Source organism: Lolium rigidum, chromosome 7 (genome assembly GCF_022539505.1).
Source record: "Lolium rigidum isolate FL_2022 chromosome 7, APGP_CSIRO_Lrig_0.1, whole genome shotgun sequence".
Lineage (NCBI taxonomy): Eukaryota > Viridiplantae > Streptophyta > Magnoliopsida > Poales > Poaceae > Lolium > Lolium rigidum.
This window is the reverse complement of record NC_061514.1, coordinates 341,676,604-341,694,978: the sequence shown is the minus strand read 5'-3', so window position 1 is coordinate 341,694,978 and position 18,375 is coordinate 341,676,604. Positions and strand designations below refer to the sequence as shown.

Sequence of the window (18,375 nt, the reverse complement as noted above, 5' to 3'; positions counted from 1 at the left end):
CAGTCAAAACTTGTGCATCTCAAACCTGCTTCCAGCATCAGGGGGGCTTGGAGCTGAGTTATCAGCAGGTTCATGAACGCATCAAGAGGGCCAACAGCCGGATGTCGAGAGGGTGTGAAACGCTGACACCAATAGAGGCATTTCATACAGCGCATGTGCAGCACGGAGTACTGATCAGCTGATGATGAATGAGCAATTCTTGTTCATCGGTTGTGTTTGTGCATAGAAGAATAAAGGCGGAGTAGAAGTACTCCTCGTGTACATCTTCCAGAGACAGATGTATGGTGATGTCGAGCTGGACAAATAGAGTGATGAAAAGAAATTTCCTTCATTCTTTGCTCTTCTACTCCCCTTGGTTCAACTTCATCCCCCAATACGAAACACTAGAACAAAGTATAGTATGTATGCACCGCTCCAAGTTCAGTCTGAGGCGTTCGAAATTGATGGACATGAGCAGAAGATGCATCATACCGTCAAACATGATTTACAGTTTCGTTTGGACATGAGCAGAGTCTTACCTTTCAGGATGAAAATCCAAGGCATGGCCTTAACTGGTTGTGCCTGGCAATGATCTTGTTAAAGGCATTGCTTTGAAAGCGGGACTATCTTCAGGGTGAAAACCTAAGGTCTTCTGATCGGGCGACGATAGTGTTTGTGCACTGTTACCTTCTTGGAGGCGTTGCTTTTGGAGAGCCTGGAGTTCAGGTGTTGTCTTGGTGGTGGATGTACCATTGTTGCTAGGGCTGAAATACCGTAGTAGGACTTTTCTTTTATGTATTTCTTCTTTATTTTTTTGGATGTGTGCATCCATAATGCTATTAGAGTATTGCGTTGTTGCAGAGGCTGGGTGTAATTGGTATCTTCTTGATATTAATATATACTCCTTACCGAAAAAAGTTTCGTTTGGGCAAGAAGATTTTACATGTAACAATCCAACGTTCATGACTACAGCAAGTCTACAAATAGGGGACATGGCTAGCAGATACAGAGAGATCTTAACTTTTGAGAAATTCAGAATTGTTGGGGCTTTCTCACAAAGAGAAAACACCCTTCAATGTGAACTTGTGTAGATAAATAGCAAAATCCAAAGTTACAGACACTTGAATGGAAGGACGAACTTACTGTTTAGTTCTGTCCACACTGATTGCGCTATTGAACAATCTGCATTGGAAATTCAGTGCAAATTATGCTTTGCTTTTGCAGAAAGGCAATCTATCTATCCAACAGACTTACATACTCAGGAGTCAGGACAAACAAAAAGGACGTGACTAGCCAGCCCCCGGGGGCTAGTAGGCCGACCCAGCCCTCACCCCGTAAAAGGAAAGCACCCGGACGCCCTTTCGGCTGGAAAGACTGGAACAGCGCGTGATAATCACATTTATACCCGGCTGTTTCGGCGAGTAAACTAACTAACCCCAGTCCTCCCTATCCATCGACCCCATACGGAACAACACCCGCTCCAGCAGTGATGTAGGTTGACCTCCGCCAAGACATCCACGCCTAATCCAGTTCTTCCTCTAATCATATCATCACGTACTCACAGTCCTCAATCAATTCACTCATGCAGTTCTCATGTGGCCTGCCTGCCAAGTTCGCCGGACTGTCCACCGGCATCCATCCAGCTTTCTTCCTCCTCCATATATCTCCCGGGGTTCTTTCTGAATCAAAGGCAGTAGTAAAAACTCCCAAGTACCAGGTTCAAGTAGATCGTGCGAGCAAAAATATATCTGGCACAACTATTTTTTTGTTGTTGAAAGCACACTTGGTAACGAAGTTGAGACACTAGGAAAAGAACATACTTCTTTACAGCCACGAAGCATCTTAGTAGATTACATATGTACATTTAGTATCATACCTGTGACAACATAAAAAATGGACCTGCATGCGGCTAAAAATCATGGATGACAGGGGAGTACAACTGCAAAAACCATAATTCCCACACACAAATTATCATGACATGGTAGAAGAAAACTTGTAGAGAGAAGGTGTATCCAACATATATCAATGTGAATAAACCAGACAATAGTAAGTAGTTGTGACTTGTGACACAAACTTGAGGCTCCCTGGAATCAAACATGCTACTAGTAGTTCCCTGACATATCTTTTGTGCGACAAAAACTCAGAAATATGTTTCCGAGAAGACGGTAGCTTCAACTATTAGTATTTTCTGAACACTAAGCATGTATTATCTGACTTTGGGTGTATGCGTTGTAGCAGCGATGTAGGAATAGCTGTTTCCTTGATCATGCTGACACCACCGCAAACTGCTTGTCTGGAAAAATGTAACCATATTAGTACAGTACTGAGATTTTTGTGGGTTGATGTACTGAGAAGTGCATAAAGTTACTTGTCGTTTGGTAGCTTGCATGGCCAGGTGTTGTTAAAAAACAGATTAACCTAACTCAATTATTTCCACAATCCAACTTAAGCATAATTATAGAAACAACTCAATTTGCATAATTATTAAAACAACTCAATTACTTTCACAAGACAACTAAGGTAAAATTATTGAAACAACTCAATTACTTTGAGAAGACAATTAAGGTATAATTATTAAAATTACTCAATTACTTTTAGAAGCCAACTTAGGCATAATTATCGAAACAACTCAATTACTTTCGGAAGCCAACTAAGGCATAATTATCGAAACAACTAAATTACTTTCAAAAGACAACTAAGGTATAATTATTAAAACAACTCAATTACTGTCAAAGGCCAACTTAAGCATGGTATCAAAATAATTCAATTACTTCCCGAAGCCAACGTAGGCATAATTATCAAAACAACTCAATTACTTTCAGAAGCCAACATAGGCATAGTTATCGAATCAACTCAATTACTTTCAGAAGCCAACAAAGGTATAGTTATCGAAACAACTCAATTATTGTCGAAACCCAACTTAAGCATGGTATCAAAACAATTCAATTACTTTCAGAAGCCAACTTATATATAATTATCAAAACAACTCGATTACTTTCAGAAGCCAACTTAAGCATGTTATCAAAACAACTCGATTACTTTCCGAAGGCAACTAAGGTATAAGTATAAAGACAACCAAATTATTTTCAGAAGCCAACTGCTGCATAATTATCAAAACAACTCAATTTCTTTCAAACGCCAACTTAAGCATGGTATAAAAAAAACTTATTTCAAAAGCTAACTTAAGCATGGTATTAAAACCAACTTAATTACTTTAGAAGTTAACTTAACCATAATGATAAAACAACTTGATTAAGCAAGATGACCAACTTATGGACATAATTTCATGGCATATAAAAATGTAGCACAACCAAAAAATTGTGAGTGACTGCCACTGGAGAAATAAAGAAAACAGGAAGAAAACAACAACCCTATCCAATGGATGTTGGATAACACAACTTGATAAGAATAAAAAAAACAACCTAGTTCATAAGCATAATACAACTTGCTGGGTGGTGGTAAGTAACTTAATAGGTAGCTAAAATCAACTTATAATCACTTCTACCTCTCGACTATCAACTTGTAAGTTCCTCTGTAGTGGCATGCCAATTATAGAAATAGGTAAAAAAATATGGAGTTATTTTTGTTGCTAGATTGTTTGCCTAGATGAACCAGCCAGCAAGATCACCCGCATATCAAGGTACCACACTCCTAGCTGACCAAAGCTTTGAAACCCAGGTTGAAAAAGAGATTAGTTGCAACCCAAGTATAGCCGTATTGGTAGATGGAATGCATGTTTTTCCACTATCCTAGAAGGATCATTGATGAGTTGACAATGTTCAAGAACATTGGTGCAAAAACATCTCACAGAAGTTAACGATAACATCTGTACCCCTGGAAGCAATCCCCAGCATTGGTTTGCTAAAAGGAGCGCATTCCAACATCTAAGAGCTAGCCTGCTCCCACAGGATGACATGAATTTGGAAACGATGACACTACCACAGGACATTTACTTGGACCCAAATCTTTGCAGTCCAAGACAACGAATTGAGTGTAAGGATTAGTCCAAGATGAATATACATACCTATGTAAGTGTACTGCCAGTCTGCCACCTCCTTCCTTCCCGCACATTAGGCCCGATTCTTCGCAGAGACCAAAAATTGCGCATAAATCTCATGATTGCATGATTTATCATAAAGCTCCTCCTTGCCAGAACACGTGTGTACCTTTACGAATTCAGAGCATGCAACACCTCGCTCTCCAGTGATGCAGCCCTGGAAAATCGAGATCAATGACCAGGTATGACCTGATGGCGTCCTTGATTTGGCAGATTTCAGTGGGTTGTAGCCATCGGTTCTGAGCTTCCAGGAATATATGGGGAATCTACAAATTAACGCTGACGTTAAGTCAGTCACTTACAAACAGTGACCTAAACACTCAGAATCGCCTTCAGAAATCAGGACGAAGCTATGAATCGCCTCAAAAAACCCCACAAAAAATCGACTACATCACCAAATCCACCCTAATCAGACCTGGACGGCGCGGAGAACTTGGCGAGCTCCATGCCCCACTGCGGCGTTCCTCCATCTCTTCTCGTTGCATATTCTCCCAAAGGACGCGGCGTCCTCGGCGTCGCCTGAGAGGGGGCGACGGGGTGGAGGGTGCCCCACAGATGGGGGATGACGGGGGCGCGAGGGAGAAGAGCAGGTGAGTCGGCTTGAGAAAGAGGAGGGGCCGACGGGGTTGCGAAGCGCAGCGCGCAGCGGCGGCTGCAACACCAGGTGGGGTCGTTGACGCCTCCACCACGTCGCTGGAGAGGAATGGGGAAAGAGAAGCGGACCAGAAGGTAGAAGAAGGCCAGGTGGGTGTCGTCAGAAGAGGATCGGGCGGCCAGAAACCGGAGGCTCGAGCGTGTTATCTGGCCTCTGTGCGCTTTTTAGCGTTTGGAAACAAAAAAAACCTTGAAATTAAGATTTGTGGGGATTTTCTCACAAGGAGAAAACACCCTATAAAAATTAGGGTATGCTGCTTAGTGTGGCGTGCACACGGTATTCTTTAGTAAAAGGCGAAAGAATAGTTCGCTTTGTGCTCACCACGCAGCTGCGTGACTTTCACCAGCACGCACCCCGCACTCTTATATAGCCGAGCTGCCTGCGCTGTTTCTCTTGGCTAGGCGAGGTGGGACTAAACCAAAACGCCTACCTCTCCACCGTGCGCGCTCCTTGTACTGCTGCCCCGCATGTTAATCAGCAAAGCCCATGGAAGTATGCTCGCTGTGGGCCTTTCAGGTAGTCAGCCCACGCATTCTCAGAGGAGAGGAGACAGAGCTGCTCCGCTCGACGACGGCGGCGGCGGCTGATGGGTGCATGACGCCGGTCGAGGAGCCTCGACCCACCTTGAGGAAGAGGATGACATTGCAGCCGGCGACCTGCCCGGCGGTCGCGCGACCGGCCGCGGATCATTCGGAGGCGAGGGGACTCACCATCGCCGGCGTCGGCCCATCGGCCACCGGGTTCCATCTCGGTTCGTGTCTCATTGCTTCGCATCAGTTTCCGTGTTGCTCAGTCTACCCTCTCAATCATGTTCTACCACATTGCCGGGATATATAGTTCTTGCACCAAAATTTATTGTTCTGCACAAGCAACAAAACAGATGGAAGACGATAACCCAAGGGGATAGCATGTTTCCTAATCAAAGCAACTACTCTCGGCAAAAAATCACCAAAACCAAAATTAATCAAAACAGATAGTGGCGGCGATTACTGGAAATCAAGTGGGTAGTTAACATTCTTTTCCCTCTTCTAGCGGAAGTTTCATCACTGTGATCACATTGCGACTCTTAATGTTCTGCCAGTTCATTCTTCACATGTTGAGAGAAGTGCATTTATCCTCTGAACGGTTGTGAGCTCCAGTCAAAGGAGAGTATACAGGTTCTACTTTGATCAGTTCTTCAGATGAATACCCATTCATTTTTGCACATATAATTCAGATATAGATTGTATGTACATAGTAAGTTGAGTATTCAGTCATTATTCAGATTCTATCTTCCTCTCAGACGTAGAACAGTGGAACCAAAGCCGATAGGCCGCTTGGCCTATTTATTCGCATCCCATACGCCAGGCATGGATTAACTAAACTGTTAGAGCTCATCTATCCCAACTTCAAGTTTCCAACTAGCGACACAGCACAGGCAACATGAAGTCACAATTTTGTATGACTGTAAGAAAAACTCACAATTTTGCGTGACTGTCAAAAACACACGATTTTGTATGAAGCATAAACTTCTGCGACCCTCGGCAGTGAGCAAGGCTTGTCTAATTTTTTACAAGCTGAGGTAGACCCTTCTTGCCTAATTTGTTCCAGCCTCGGAGCGAGTAAATCAACATTATTTTTAACTATCTTGATTTATTACTGACTAGTTGGTGAATAAAATTATCTATTTGTTTGATGATGCCGCCACAAAATCATCTTATAATTATTTATCTATTGTGTTCTACATAAAAAAAAGTTATGAACAATCTTCTTGAGGATTTTTTACATTGATGAATACCCATTGTCAAAATCCTACGCCCACCACTTTGATGGCATCACGTTTCATTGTTTGTGCCCAATTTTTGTAACCTCATGGACTTCCACTTGAAGCTGCATTTTCTCTGTTCCCATCGATGAACCATTTGTTCAATCTATGTCGAGTAACCTCTACCTGAAAATTAGATTAAAAACCATAATTCAGTATATCTCCTACACTAATCTAGCACTCAATATATATTTATACAATGAACAGTTAGCGAAGGTTACCTGTTTATCCCAGTCAGTCCTAATTGTTATGAACAGAAGTACAATTGTTTGAACCAGTGTTCCGAGCAGCATGCCAACCCAAACGCCCTACAGTAGCAACCAAGGAGACTTAGGACAACTTTTTTGAAACAAAGTTAGGACAACTTAGAGCCAAGAGGTAAGTTAATGAGTTTGCTAACTGATTGACTGGCACAATGGTATCATCTTACCTTCACATGATATCCAAGAACATAACCTAGGATCACTCCAAGGGGGATACCAATCAAGTAATATGTTGTGATGTTAACATATGCAACTACACTTTGCCAACCCGCCCCAACAGCAACACCTACCAGATGATCAAACAAGGTTATAGTTTCAGTAAACTAAACGTGTCTTTACTGACATAAAAGACAAATAGTTTGTGTCGCATGAAAAAAACCAAATCAAATGATTATCGGCATTCAGTCAAATGCTGAAGAATGAATACCTGATAGTACTGGTTGAACACTGTTCAACAAGATAGAGATGGCCAGGAGAGGCGAGAGATCAGCAACCGCGGCAACCACCTCTTCACTCGTTGTAAATATGTAGGAAAGCCTCCCTCGGAATGAAAGGAAGAACACAAACAACACAAGGCCTATAGACAAAGAAGTGCTGACTACGTTTAAGATGGCAAACTTTGCCCTTCTTGCACTTCCAGCTCCGAGCTCGTTTGCCACACGCACTCTATAACACACAAAATTATCATCATCAAATTTCTGAAACTGATTTGATCACATGATACGTTAAGAATGAACTCTTAGAGCAACAAATTACCCTGTCGCAGACAGAAAGCCCATAGAAATCATCAACTCCCAACCATTGATGTTAAGGCTGCAGATTTCACATATGGAAACCACAATAGTTAATTAACTCATATGCAGCGACAAGGAAGCAGTGTGAAATGACTACTGAGTTCTAACTCAGTGGCAAGGCTAGCGAGTGCGCAGCCAGCCCACCTGGGTTCGAATCCCCATCTAGCGGTAATTTCCCTGGGAGGGGTGGACTTTAAACCGGGTTATCATCCTAGCGTCTATCCGCGGGGAGAGTCTCATCCTACCTAACAATGTATAGCCAAGGGAGGGATCATTCCCCCGTTGGTCAACGTTTTAGGAAGCAGTGTGCAATTATGCAATGGCATATATGCACCAGTGGCTAGCTACCGTTCTTTCAACTAATAGGAATATCCAGAGTGGAGCCAAGCAATGGCGAAGTGAACTATGAAGTAGTAAAGATTACCATATCGAAAGAGCGTCAAGTGTAACCTCTGGATTCTTCATGTACCCGGTTAGGAGCACCAATATTGTGCTGTACCACATTTCCAAACTGAAGAGGCAGGCAGGGAAAAACATTTATTATTGCTAGGTGCATCCAAAATTTCTATATGGGCAGTAAAGTATAAACCATAGGCACATAGTTGGTCGGTAAGTACATTGCTCCTTTGTTGCAGGTGAATTTTTTTTCTTTCTTTCTGAAACTGTTCTATATATATAGTCAAAACTGAAGTTTGTTCTTACCAGAGCATCACACCAGAGGATAGAGAGAGCTTTAGGATGGGGAAGAGGTCGGTGAGTGCCTCGGTGGAGAACCCCGTCCATGTGAGAGGGCACGCACCACAGAACACAAAGATGAGCTGCCCAGACACAGGAATCCACAAGGAAATGACCATGGAGCTCATGACCCCGGTAAGTCCAAAGTGGAATTTGATGGTCAAGAGCCACGACAGGAACAGATGGGTTCCGAGGTTGATGAATGCAAGATAGGTGACGATCATATTCTTGCTTTGCGCCTGCAGGTACATCTGGAGCGTGAAATTACAGAGGTTGCTAAACAGCATGGGGATGTACCATACAGAGATGCGCCCAGCAACTGCGGCGATCTTGGGGTCCTGGCCGATGAAGACGAGGAGAGGCTCGGTGAACAGGAAGATGGGGAGCATGAGCACAGCGCAGCTGCTGAGGATGATCCAGGAGCGCTGCAGGTAGATGCCCAACATGTGGTACTGCTTGGCCCCGTACGACTGCCCGCACAGCGTCTCCAGCGCGCTTGCCATGCCCAGCTGCATTCAGTTTACGCACATTAATCAGGTGTTAAAAACCATCGGGTTTTTCTCATTTGCAGAAATTTGTTTCTGTTGCAGTGCTGAACTGGTGCAATGACACCGCTCTGCAACAGCAAGGTTGATATCTGTGCTCCCAAATTATCTTATGGTGAAACTGACTCTATAATCAGCCCTTCATCGGTTGTCATCTACTGTTGCTAACTAGTTGTGTTCTTGGGCAATATTTGGCAAGATTATGTCCTGCCAATTGACTGCCTCATGCAGTCGCGTAGACGCGTAATTTCTGGTTCTGTTATGTTTTATGTCACACATCACTATCGAAATATAGATGCTGCCCATAGCTAGAGATCCGGTGTGTTCAGTTCATATATATACACCTTATTCCCCCGCTGTTTATGTTATGATGAAACTGGTAATAGATTGAAGCATGAGCCGGCTCAGATCATACTCCTTGTTCCTCCACTGTTTAAATGGTCTATCATCTACTGTGGCTAACTTAGGTGTGTTCCTGGCAATATTTGACAAGATTATGAGCAACGAATTGACTTGCCTCTTGCAGTTGTGTGACCCCTCATCGATCTTAAGAGCATGCAGGAGAAGAAGAGTGGTACAGTAGTATGAGAAGCAATTCAGGAATCCTATATAGTTGGTTGCAGTACCAGTATGCCGTTGCAGAAGCGCATGAGGACGGTGGAGACGAGGGCGAAGGCGGCGAGCTCGGTGGGGCCGATGTGGCCCATGAAGGCCAGGCTGATGATGGTGACCCCGAAGCCGGAGAAGCGCGTGCAGATGGACGGCCCTGCCACCTTCCATAGCTTCCGGTTCTCCTCCAGCAGCCGCTGCCCCAGCCCCACTTCTTCTTCTTCTCTCCCTCCTGCATCCCCGCCTCGGATCACACTGTTGTCACCATTTTCGACCCTTGCCGGCCTTGGCCCAAGCAGTGGGATCTTGCGCTCCTCCTCCCTGTTCTCCATGAATGTAGTGCTGCTTGATCAGCGAGCGTTTCTCTACAGAGAGGATGGTGACTGAAGCTGGTACACCTACGCTCTCTGCTTAAGCATGATGTATGTGTGCATGGCCATCTGAGTAACTCCTTTGTCCATTCTATTTTTGCACGTTCACGTAGACATAACAATTCACACAAATTTCGAATTGCTGAATTGTTGGGGCTAGCCGAAAGCGTCCTCCATAAAAAAGCAACGCATGCTGCTTAGTGTGGCGCGCACACGGCCAGTTCTTTACTAAAAGGTGAAAGAATAGTGCTCACCACGCAGCTACGTGCCTTTCACCGATCGCACTAGTCAAGCTTCCTTTCCGTTGAACGAAATTGATGCAAAACGTTCAGATACAGATAAGATTCTTGCTGCATTCGTCCTCCCACGAGAACATGGTTGTCCTTGTCGCTGCTCCCGACCAAAGCCCAAGGGAATTCGTGCCTTCAACTTCAGTAGAAATATGAGATCAGCTTGTTAGAGGGAAACCAAACCTACAACGGCAAGACAACATTCAGGAAGAAACCAGGCACCAATCGTGCAGTGTAGACAAACATTCTTGTACAGCTGTTCATGTTGAATACAAACATGCTGGTATCAGTACAAACCTGTCAAACATTACCAAGAAAAAATGGCATGTACACCAAACCTAGTACATCTTCTCGACTGACTTTGTGTTTTGATCTACTCAATCTAGTGATTTACAAGCATCGGTGCAAAATTGTACCAGTTCCTTCGTCTGGTTAACGAGACGAAAACAATTCAGTAGACAAGGTCCGAGTGTAGGACAATATTGACTGTCCTCCAGCTGGAAGGTGCACACAGCAACCATAGGAAGTGAACACTTCCCAAAGCCAGGTTCATTCCTCATGTTTGCGCTTTCTTGCCTGATCTCGCTTCTTCTGGTCTCTTCTGTCTTGAACCTTATCTTCGTGGCCCTCGTCCACCATCCTCATATTCGCAAGACGCCTCGCTTTGAATACCTGAAGTGTGGAGGTAGTCCAGTAAAAATCAGTTTGACCCAGAATTTGATACTCAAACAGGCTGTCGGGGTATTAATCCAGTATAGCATACCTTTGTAATATCTTTGGTGACTTCTTTGTCATCGCACTCATATGCATCAAATCGATTCCCCACATCATCTTCTATCTCATGTAAGAGACATATATCCCTCTGCAGAGATATCCCAATAAGCATGCAGGTTTCACTAAGAATTTATTTCATTATTACCAGAACACACAGCATGACAAAAACAGCTGATCACTTGTCTGTAAGCAAATTTGGTGCAGTCCAACCATGTATATTTCTGATCTGATCATTTCTAGTTCTAGCATGTGCCTCAGTATACAAGAGCTAGCTGGTGGATAAATTACATAACTATGGGAGTGTACTTTCTGATATATGTACATGCTTGGCGTCTAGTGTTACTTCTCCCACTGAAATATTTCAAGTTACTTCAAAGTAGTTACCAATTTTCAGAGCTTGTGTGGAGATCTCTTTAGCCCCTTGATAAATTTTGACCAATACATATAAACTCGCAATAATATGCATCTATTACCCATCATGTTGACATGAGGCAAGACTGTAAACTGGAGTTCTCTTTCAGTCAGGGAGCCTGTTGTAGTTCTTATTTTAAATAAATGTGGGGACATGATAATGGATCAAGGAAAAACATCATGTATTCATGTAAACTGTGCATTCAGCAAACCTGAGTCACAAAGCTTATAGAGAGCCCTCCCCTAGTTGCTCTTGCAGTTCGCCCAACCCGATGGATATAATCGCGTGGAAACCTATCAGAAGCAAATGTCAGATTTTAACATTCATCAAAATATGTTGACATGGAGTACTTCCTAATGCATATAAAGCTAGTATAAAGGCACCTTGGAATGTCATAGTTGATAACAAGATCAACAGTTGGGATATCCAACCCACGGCTGCCCACGTCAGTAGAGATCAATACAGGGACCTGACCAGACTTAAACCGATGCAACGCTGAAAGCCTTAGCGACTGAGCCTTGTGAGAGTGCAAAGAAACAGCAGGTCGACCAAGCTCTTGCAACACAAAGTCCAAATATTGGCATGCCCTACATGACAATAGAATTGATTTTAGTAACATCTGAAGAAAGCAGTGAACTTCAAAAGGATTATAAAGTAAGTGTAAGAATAACACGCAGCATTCCATCAGAATCATCTAAGAACAAGAATGATTCAAAGGAAATTCTGAATACAGAGCTTGACAATTGCAAAAGTGGGTACATCAAAATTGTAAAGGTTAGACATTCTGTGGAGATATGTGCATAGTAATAAAAAAATTGTCAGAAAAATTTGCACTTTTTAAATAAGCTAAAACAAATATACAGCATATTTCTGGTTTACGTAACTTTATACTGATATGGAAAAAGTTGAAAACTAAATAAAAAAAATCATGAAAACCAGATCTGGGATCTCTGACCGTATGCAACCCAACACCAATTCAACAATGACTAATTATAGTGTACGGGAGCAAACCTGCAAGTTGAAACAAATACGATGGCTGAACGTATATTATCTTCCTTCATTTTTGACAGGAGATACACAAGATGGAGCTCTTTTCCATCAGGAGGTATATGGATATACTGCTGCTTTAAGCCCTCAACAGTCTTGAAGCCTTCGTATGCCTCATAAAAGTACGACTTGCTGCCCGAAAGCTCAAGCAAAGACCGCAGATTCTCTGACATTGTTGCAGAAAATAGAAATGTTTGCCGCTTCTTTGGTAAGCAATCAAATATGACCTTCAGGTCCTCCTCGAAATTGGAATCTACAACTCTATCTGCCTCATCCAACACGAGAAACTGCGATAGAAAAGACAACACATGTTACTAATCTGAAACTACCAGAAGAGGAAGTACTAAAAGTCTATATATATTGATTAAGATGCAAATACATTGCCTAGTGTAAGAACACAGATTACCTAATAGGCATGCCTGTGAACACAACAACAAACCATGAGCAACTCGTACCCAAAACAAAGATTCACATGGGCACACATAACGTAAGCACAAGAAATCTGCTACACTTCAGTAAAATAACGTATTTCTATCACAAAGATGTGCTATATTTGTTATCACGTATTTCAATTGATCACTAAGCATAAGCAGCGAAGCATTCCTCTGTTCTTATGCAGGTGAAATAGCAAAATTTCACCACCACTATAAAGTTCCCTAAACTGATACTGTAAAAGAACTTTTCTCCCTTTGTACCACGATGAATGTCTTTGGTAAGCATGTCTTTGTGTCTACAAGGGCATATGTGTTTTTGCACCAATGGCAACTACAACATGCTTTTTGGGTGAATTTCAGTGTACGGTTTGAGCATATAAAATATCCTAGCATATTGCTGCTAAAAAGAAAAATCATATGCCAACCTTGGTCCGGGCGAATACTTTGGCGAGGTCAGGGTCGTTCTTGATGAGCGTGGCGATGCGGCCAGGGGTGGCGACAACGACGTGGGGGCGGCGCGCGAGGCCCTTGGCCTGGCCGAGCGGGTCGAACCCCCCAATGGCCGCGAGGCACCTGATCCCGAGCGGCGAGCCGAGCGCGCGGAACTGCTCGGCGAGCTGCGCGGCGAGCTCCCGCGTGGGCGAGAGCGCGAGGGCGGCGACGCCGAAGGGGCCCTCCCCGAGGCGGTGCAGGATGGGGAGCGCGAAGGCGGCCGTCTTGCCGCTGCCCGTCTCGGCGATGCCGAGCACGTTCTCGCCCGCGAGCGCGCGCGGGATGCACCGGCGCTGCACGGCCGTGGGGCGACGCATGCCCAGGGAGCTGCACACGTCGACGAGCCAGTCTGATAGGCCGAGGTCGGCGAAGGAGGCGGCGGCGGCGGCGCAGGAGTCGCCGTGCTCGGTGATGAGGGTGGGTGCTGGGTCGGCGTCAGAGTCGGAGCCGGAGTCGCCGGAGCTGGCGGCGTCGGGTTGGACGGCGGGCGTGGGGTCGGGTTTTGGGGGTTGAGGCTGGGCGGGCTGAGGCTCGGTCCTGCGACTGGACGGCTTGGAGAAGAGGAGGAACGGGCGAGCTTCGCCTTCCACCTCCATCGTCGGCTGCTTGGTGGCGGCGCAGGCCGTGGGAGACGGCGGCGGGAGGCGTCGCGGCGGAGGGTAGAGAGGGGAAGGTTAGGGTTGAGTGAAACACGGTTCTATGCCCTACCTGCCAGGCTGCCAGAGTGCCAACCGTCGATCTAAAGGTTGAGATCCGTTCAAAAAAATGTGTCGTTCGATTACTATGAATAACTTTTACACATGTGTGAATAAATTTGTAGAATCGATTCTCACTTGACGGTGACCTGATCCCTCGTCGTTTTTTTACTTCATTGGGAAATCTGAAAATAAAACAGATGTCATAAAAGATGTTGAAACTTTGTTTAAATTAGTATCTAGATACATTTAGATTTTAACAAAAGTAAGACATATTTTATGGAACGGAGAGAGTAAAACCAGTCCGTCAACTTCATGGGTCAGGCTCAACAAGTAGGTCAACCATAGGTTTCAAGGGGAATGAAGATGACAGGATGAGAACCAGAGGACCCTGCCTCACTTATCATTTGTCACGTGCGATGGCTTTTGCAAATTTGTGTGATCAAATGTTCTTGAGTTGTGTGCTAAAACATTATATCTACGAATTATTGTGATGGCAAAGATACAAAACATCTCGAATAAGAAGAAAATGGACAAATTGACATGTTCGACAGACAATTGGGGGTTACGAGCTCCCCTTGGATACCAATGTAAACGGTGCTTGACACGTTTGTTCAGCCAGCCCCTAGATAGACAAACGAGGTTAACAAATGACAAACGATGCGAACGAATGGGAACTCACCTTGGAGATGCCCTAATTGCCTTACATGAAAGCAAATCCACAAACTTGGATCGATTGTCTATTTCTTGATATATTTTCAAAGGTGGCAAATAACGTATAAGAAATAATTTCAAAAAAGTTCTTGTGTATATGTTTTTGTTAAGAAAGAATATTGTGTGGCAAGCGCATTGGCTAGCGGGCAACTTCATGCATGCGAAACATGTAATATGTTCCTCTTTTGTGAAGACATAAAATATGGCAGGATTAAGTGTCATATAGAGCAGGCTGCATAAGATAGATGATATATATTGGGGAAGTATAAATTACAAAATCCATCTCTAAAATATGCATTAATGGAACTGTATTAATCATCATGCAAAACATCTTATTTCCATTTCTACTACAGTAGTAAAAGTGCTACCTTTTGGGCTAAACTGTCATGGTGTTCGTGTGGCACATCCCAAGAACATGTTGCTCTATGTTCCAAATCAAAAGGCACAAACTAATCTTATCTTGAAAATACTAATTCGAAAACTAACCATTAACCATTTATCGTGACACCGTGGGCGTCATGCACTTAACTATGTTCTAGTGCCATGTGTTTTTTTAGCATGGCAATGTGGTCCTTTATGACTCCTCACGGGCTAGAGTCGTGCAAAAAGGTTATTGTTACAATTGTTTTCAACATAGGTTTATGTTGTACTGAATTTTCATGAAATGGTTATTTTTTCTGAATTTTCATGAAAAGGTTATTTTTGTTCAAATGCCACTGCGTTCCCATCTATTCCCTCCGTCTAAAATGTAAGACGTCTAAGGACTGGTCAATAGTCAAACTTTACTAACTTTGATCAAATATTTAGAAAAATATATTTACATCTACAATATCGATGGACACATTAAGAAAATATATTTTATAATAAATCTATTCATGTTGATTCAATATTGTAAATTTTTATATTTTTGTATATAAACTTAGTCAAATTTAAAAAAATGTTGACCTTTAACTAATCCTTAGACGCCTTACATTTTGAGACGCAGGGAGTAAGAAGGTACCATAACTGCTCCAATTACCCATTTAATGCACGCGGTTCAACATGAACTAAAGTCAAAAGTGAAAAGAAGACGAGAGTAGCATTTAGTTAGATTGCCGAATTAGCTTCCTACTTAGAGCATCTTCAACATCGTCATTCCTACCTCCCAACTCTTAAAAACTAGGCTCCGCCTCCATCCTCAAACAACTAAGATGATGAGCAAATATAATGGCCGACTGAGCATAATGTTAAAACTCCTAAAAAAGTAATTCTACATCCCTTTCTTCCATAATTCCATTTACAAGTGTCTTAGGTTAAAGCGGTGAAATCGACGCAGTGGTAATCTAACTGTGCACTAACGAAATTTTCGGCTGAAGATTCGCATCTCCGAAAATTTAGCGCGGGAAAAAAGGAAGTTGTGCGCGATGAGGGCGAAAAATCTGCTAAGTTACCGTTACAGAATAACGAATGATTTCCGGTTGATTGAAGTCGGAAACAAGGAAGTTTTGGAAGTTCTTCAAGATTCTCTTCGGATCCGGACAAAGCTAGACGGAGGAATGATGAATCTCGGAGAACTTCGGGGGCTACTGTTGTGGGTATACTTTATGGGTATATCAACGACATGGTCTAGATCCGGCAAGCCCGGGTGGCCCACAGATGGTGATGGTGGCATATGGCCCATCGGGCGGCCCAGTTGCTGTTGATAGAAGATGGAAGAAGTCCAGCCCAGGAACAGGAGTCGGATCCGTGAAGGCTCATGAAGTATCCGGATCCACTACGGCGAGTAGGGAAAGGTGGATCCTTGACGTGCACGGCAATGTAATATTCCGTAGTTAGGCATCTTGTATTCCGGCTAGAACTCTCCGTGTAAACCCTAGATCTGAGCGCCTTTATAAGCCGGATCCTGGGAGCCCTAGAGGCACAACCACAACTCATTGTAACAACGCGAAAGCGCCCAGATAATTCCAGTACAAGCGGCGGTAGGGCCCCGTCCTCGAGCAGGTGTTCCGAAGCTGGGTAAATCGCGTACCACCGTCCCGAGGACTCTCCGCCCTCTGACCCCTACTTCTTCTCACCCTCGTGAGGATCCCTCCTCCGAGGCACCGTCGAATAGGCAACGACAGTTGGCGCCCACCGTGGGGCCAGCGGCGTCTGGAGGCCGGAACCAGGAGGGTTCCGCCATGGGAAGCTACGATGAAACCATCGATGTGGGGCGTGTCCTTTACTCCGGAAACTTCCCGATCGTCCCTCACGACGAGTGTTGGATTCCGGCTAAGACCGACCCCATCAAGCTCTCCATCATCCCGATAGGCGGCATTCACATCTTCATCGGCGAGACCGTTGATTCCGACGGAAAAGCCTTGGTAAGTCACGCTGACGCGATCGCCGTTAAGCAGGACGCAGTCGCGAAGATCCGATCTGAGACGCAGGAACTTCCTAACGAAGATTCCGCCTTAGATCTGGAAATTTCAAAGCCCACCCAATCTGCCCCTGAGGAGGAAATTACAGTGGAAGACCAATGCAGATCCGCCTGGGTCTCCCAGGTGTTAGAGAAGCAAAGGTGTCACTTCGTGCACTTCCTCGCACATAGCGCAGGAACCGCCCTTCCTCAGGATGGAGCAGGACCCATGCAGGTTGAGGCTCCCGGAGACAACGCCGCTCCGGATCAGCAGGATACTATCGGAGATAGCGACGCTCCGGATCAGCAAAAGGAGGCCGGAGACAAAGAAGAATCAATCTTGGGCAACCTGAGCCCAACATCTGACGACGCTTCCTCCATGGACACTGAAGAGTACAATCGTGCACTAAAGGAACTGGAAGGGAAAGGACAGTCCGAAGCAGAATCCGCCCAGCCAAAGGAGGTCCTTGCGACCATAACTGGGCTGGAGCAGGACGCGGACGACGAAACTACTCCATCCAATCCCGGTGATAAGGGGTGGCCCGATCTTCTCAGTAAGCAACGGTGGTGATGATGATCACGGGATGAACACATCGGAGATACACGATGATGAAGTGGATGATAACTTGTATGACGCAACGAGATCTCTCGACTGGTCCCTGTCGCCAATGCAACAACTCTCAACCCTGCAAGATATTCGCAACTTCACACACTTGCGCACGTAGCCGCCGACCACGAAGCGGTAAGTTGCAACCGTCTAATTCACAATGGAACAACAGATCACACAAGACTTTTTCAGGATCTACACCAAATCAATGCAATATGGTGTAGGGATTCAATAGAGTTGCAAAGCAATCAACTATGAACTAGGGTTTATCTTAAACGTGGTCTGATGGCGTGTAACTCACACGTTCGTTGGGAACCCCAAGAGGAAGGTATGATGCGCACAGCAGCAAGTTTTCCCTCAGAAAGAAACCAAGGTTTATCGAACCAGGAGGAGCCAAGAAGCACGTTGAAGGTTGATGGCGGCGGGATGTAGTGTGGCGCAACACCAGAGATCCTGGCGCCAACGTGGAACCTGCACAACACAACCAAAGTACTTTTCCCCAACGAAACAGTGAGGTTGTCAATCTCACCGGCTTGCTGTAACAAAGGATTAACCGTATTGTGTGGAAGATGATTGTTTGCAGAGAAAACAGTAAAAACAAGTATTGCAGCAGATTTGTATTTCAAGTATTAAAGAATGGACCGGGGTCCACAGTTCACTAGAGGTGTCTCTCCCATAAGATAAAAGCATGTTGGGTGAACAAATTACGATCGGGCAATTG

General features: G+C 44.5%; 2 protein-coding genes, 1 long non-coding RNA gene and 1 other non-coding gene across 4 annotated transcripts; all 4 read right to left on the bottom strand.

Annotated features, from left to right (window-relative positions):
- Positions 1–1,953: 1,953 nt before the first annotated feature.
- LOC124679217 lies at positions 1,954–4,661 on the bottom strand. The gene is made up of 2 exons (XR_006994859.1): positions 4,452–4,661; positions 1,954–4,302 (listed from the first exon to the last, which is right to left on the bottom strand). It is a non-coding gene; the product is annotated as an uncharacterized LOC124679217 (long non-coding RNA).
- A 240-nt stretch (positions 4,662–4,901) lies between these two features.
- On the bottom strand, positions 4,902–5,021 carry LOC124679852. The gene has a single exon (XR_006995280.1). It is a non-coding gene; the product is annotated as a U5 spliceosomal RNA (small nuclear RNA).
- A 1,479-nt stretch (positions 5,022–6,500) lies between these two features.
- LOC124676981 (protein DETOXIFICATION 21-like) lies at positions 6,501–9,858 on the bottom strand. The gene is made up of 8 exons (XM_047212992.1): positions 9,459–9,858; positions 8,255–8,796; positions 7,977–8,063; positions 7,515–7,571; positions 7,186–7,424; positions 6,926–7,044; positions 6,717–6,803; positions 6,501–6,621 (listed from the first exon to the last, which is right to left on the bottom strand). The coding sequence occupies exons 1-8, from the start codon at positions 9,771–9,773 to the stop codon at positions 6,541–6,543; spliced, it is 1,527 nt and encodes a 508-aa protein (XP_047068948.1). The 5' UTR covers positions 9,774–9,858; the 3' UTR covers positions 6,501–6,540.
- A 446-nt stretch (positions 9,859–10,304) lies between these two features.
- Positions 10,305–13,857, bottom strand: LOC124673548 (DEAD-box ATP-dependent RNA helicase 36-like). Its single transcript, XM_047209607.1, has 6 exons — positions 13,195–13,857; positions 12,300–12,622; positions 11,672–11,875; positions 11,500–11,581; positions 10,866–10,964; positions 10,305–10,774 (listed from the first exon to the last, which is right to left on the bottom strand). Exons 1-6 carry the CDS (start codon positions 13,855–13,857, stop codon positions 10,652–10,654), a joined length of 1,494 nt encoding a protein of 497 aa, XP_047065563.1. The 3' UTR covers positions 10,305–10,651.
- Between the last annotated feature and the right edge of the window lie 4,518 nt (positions 13,858–18,375).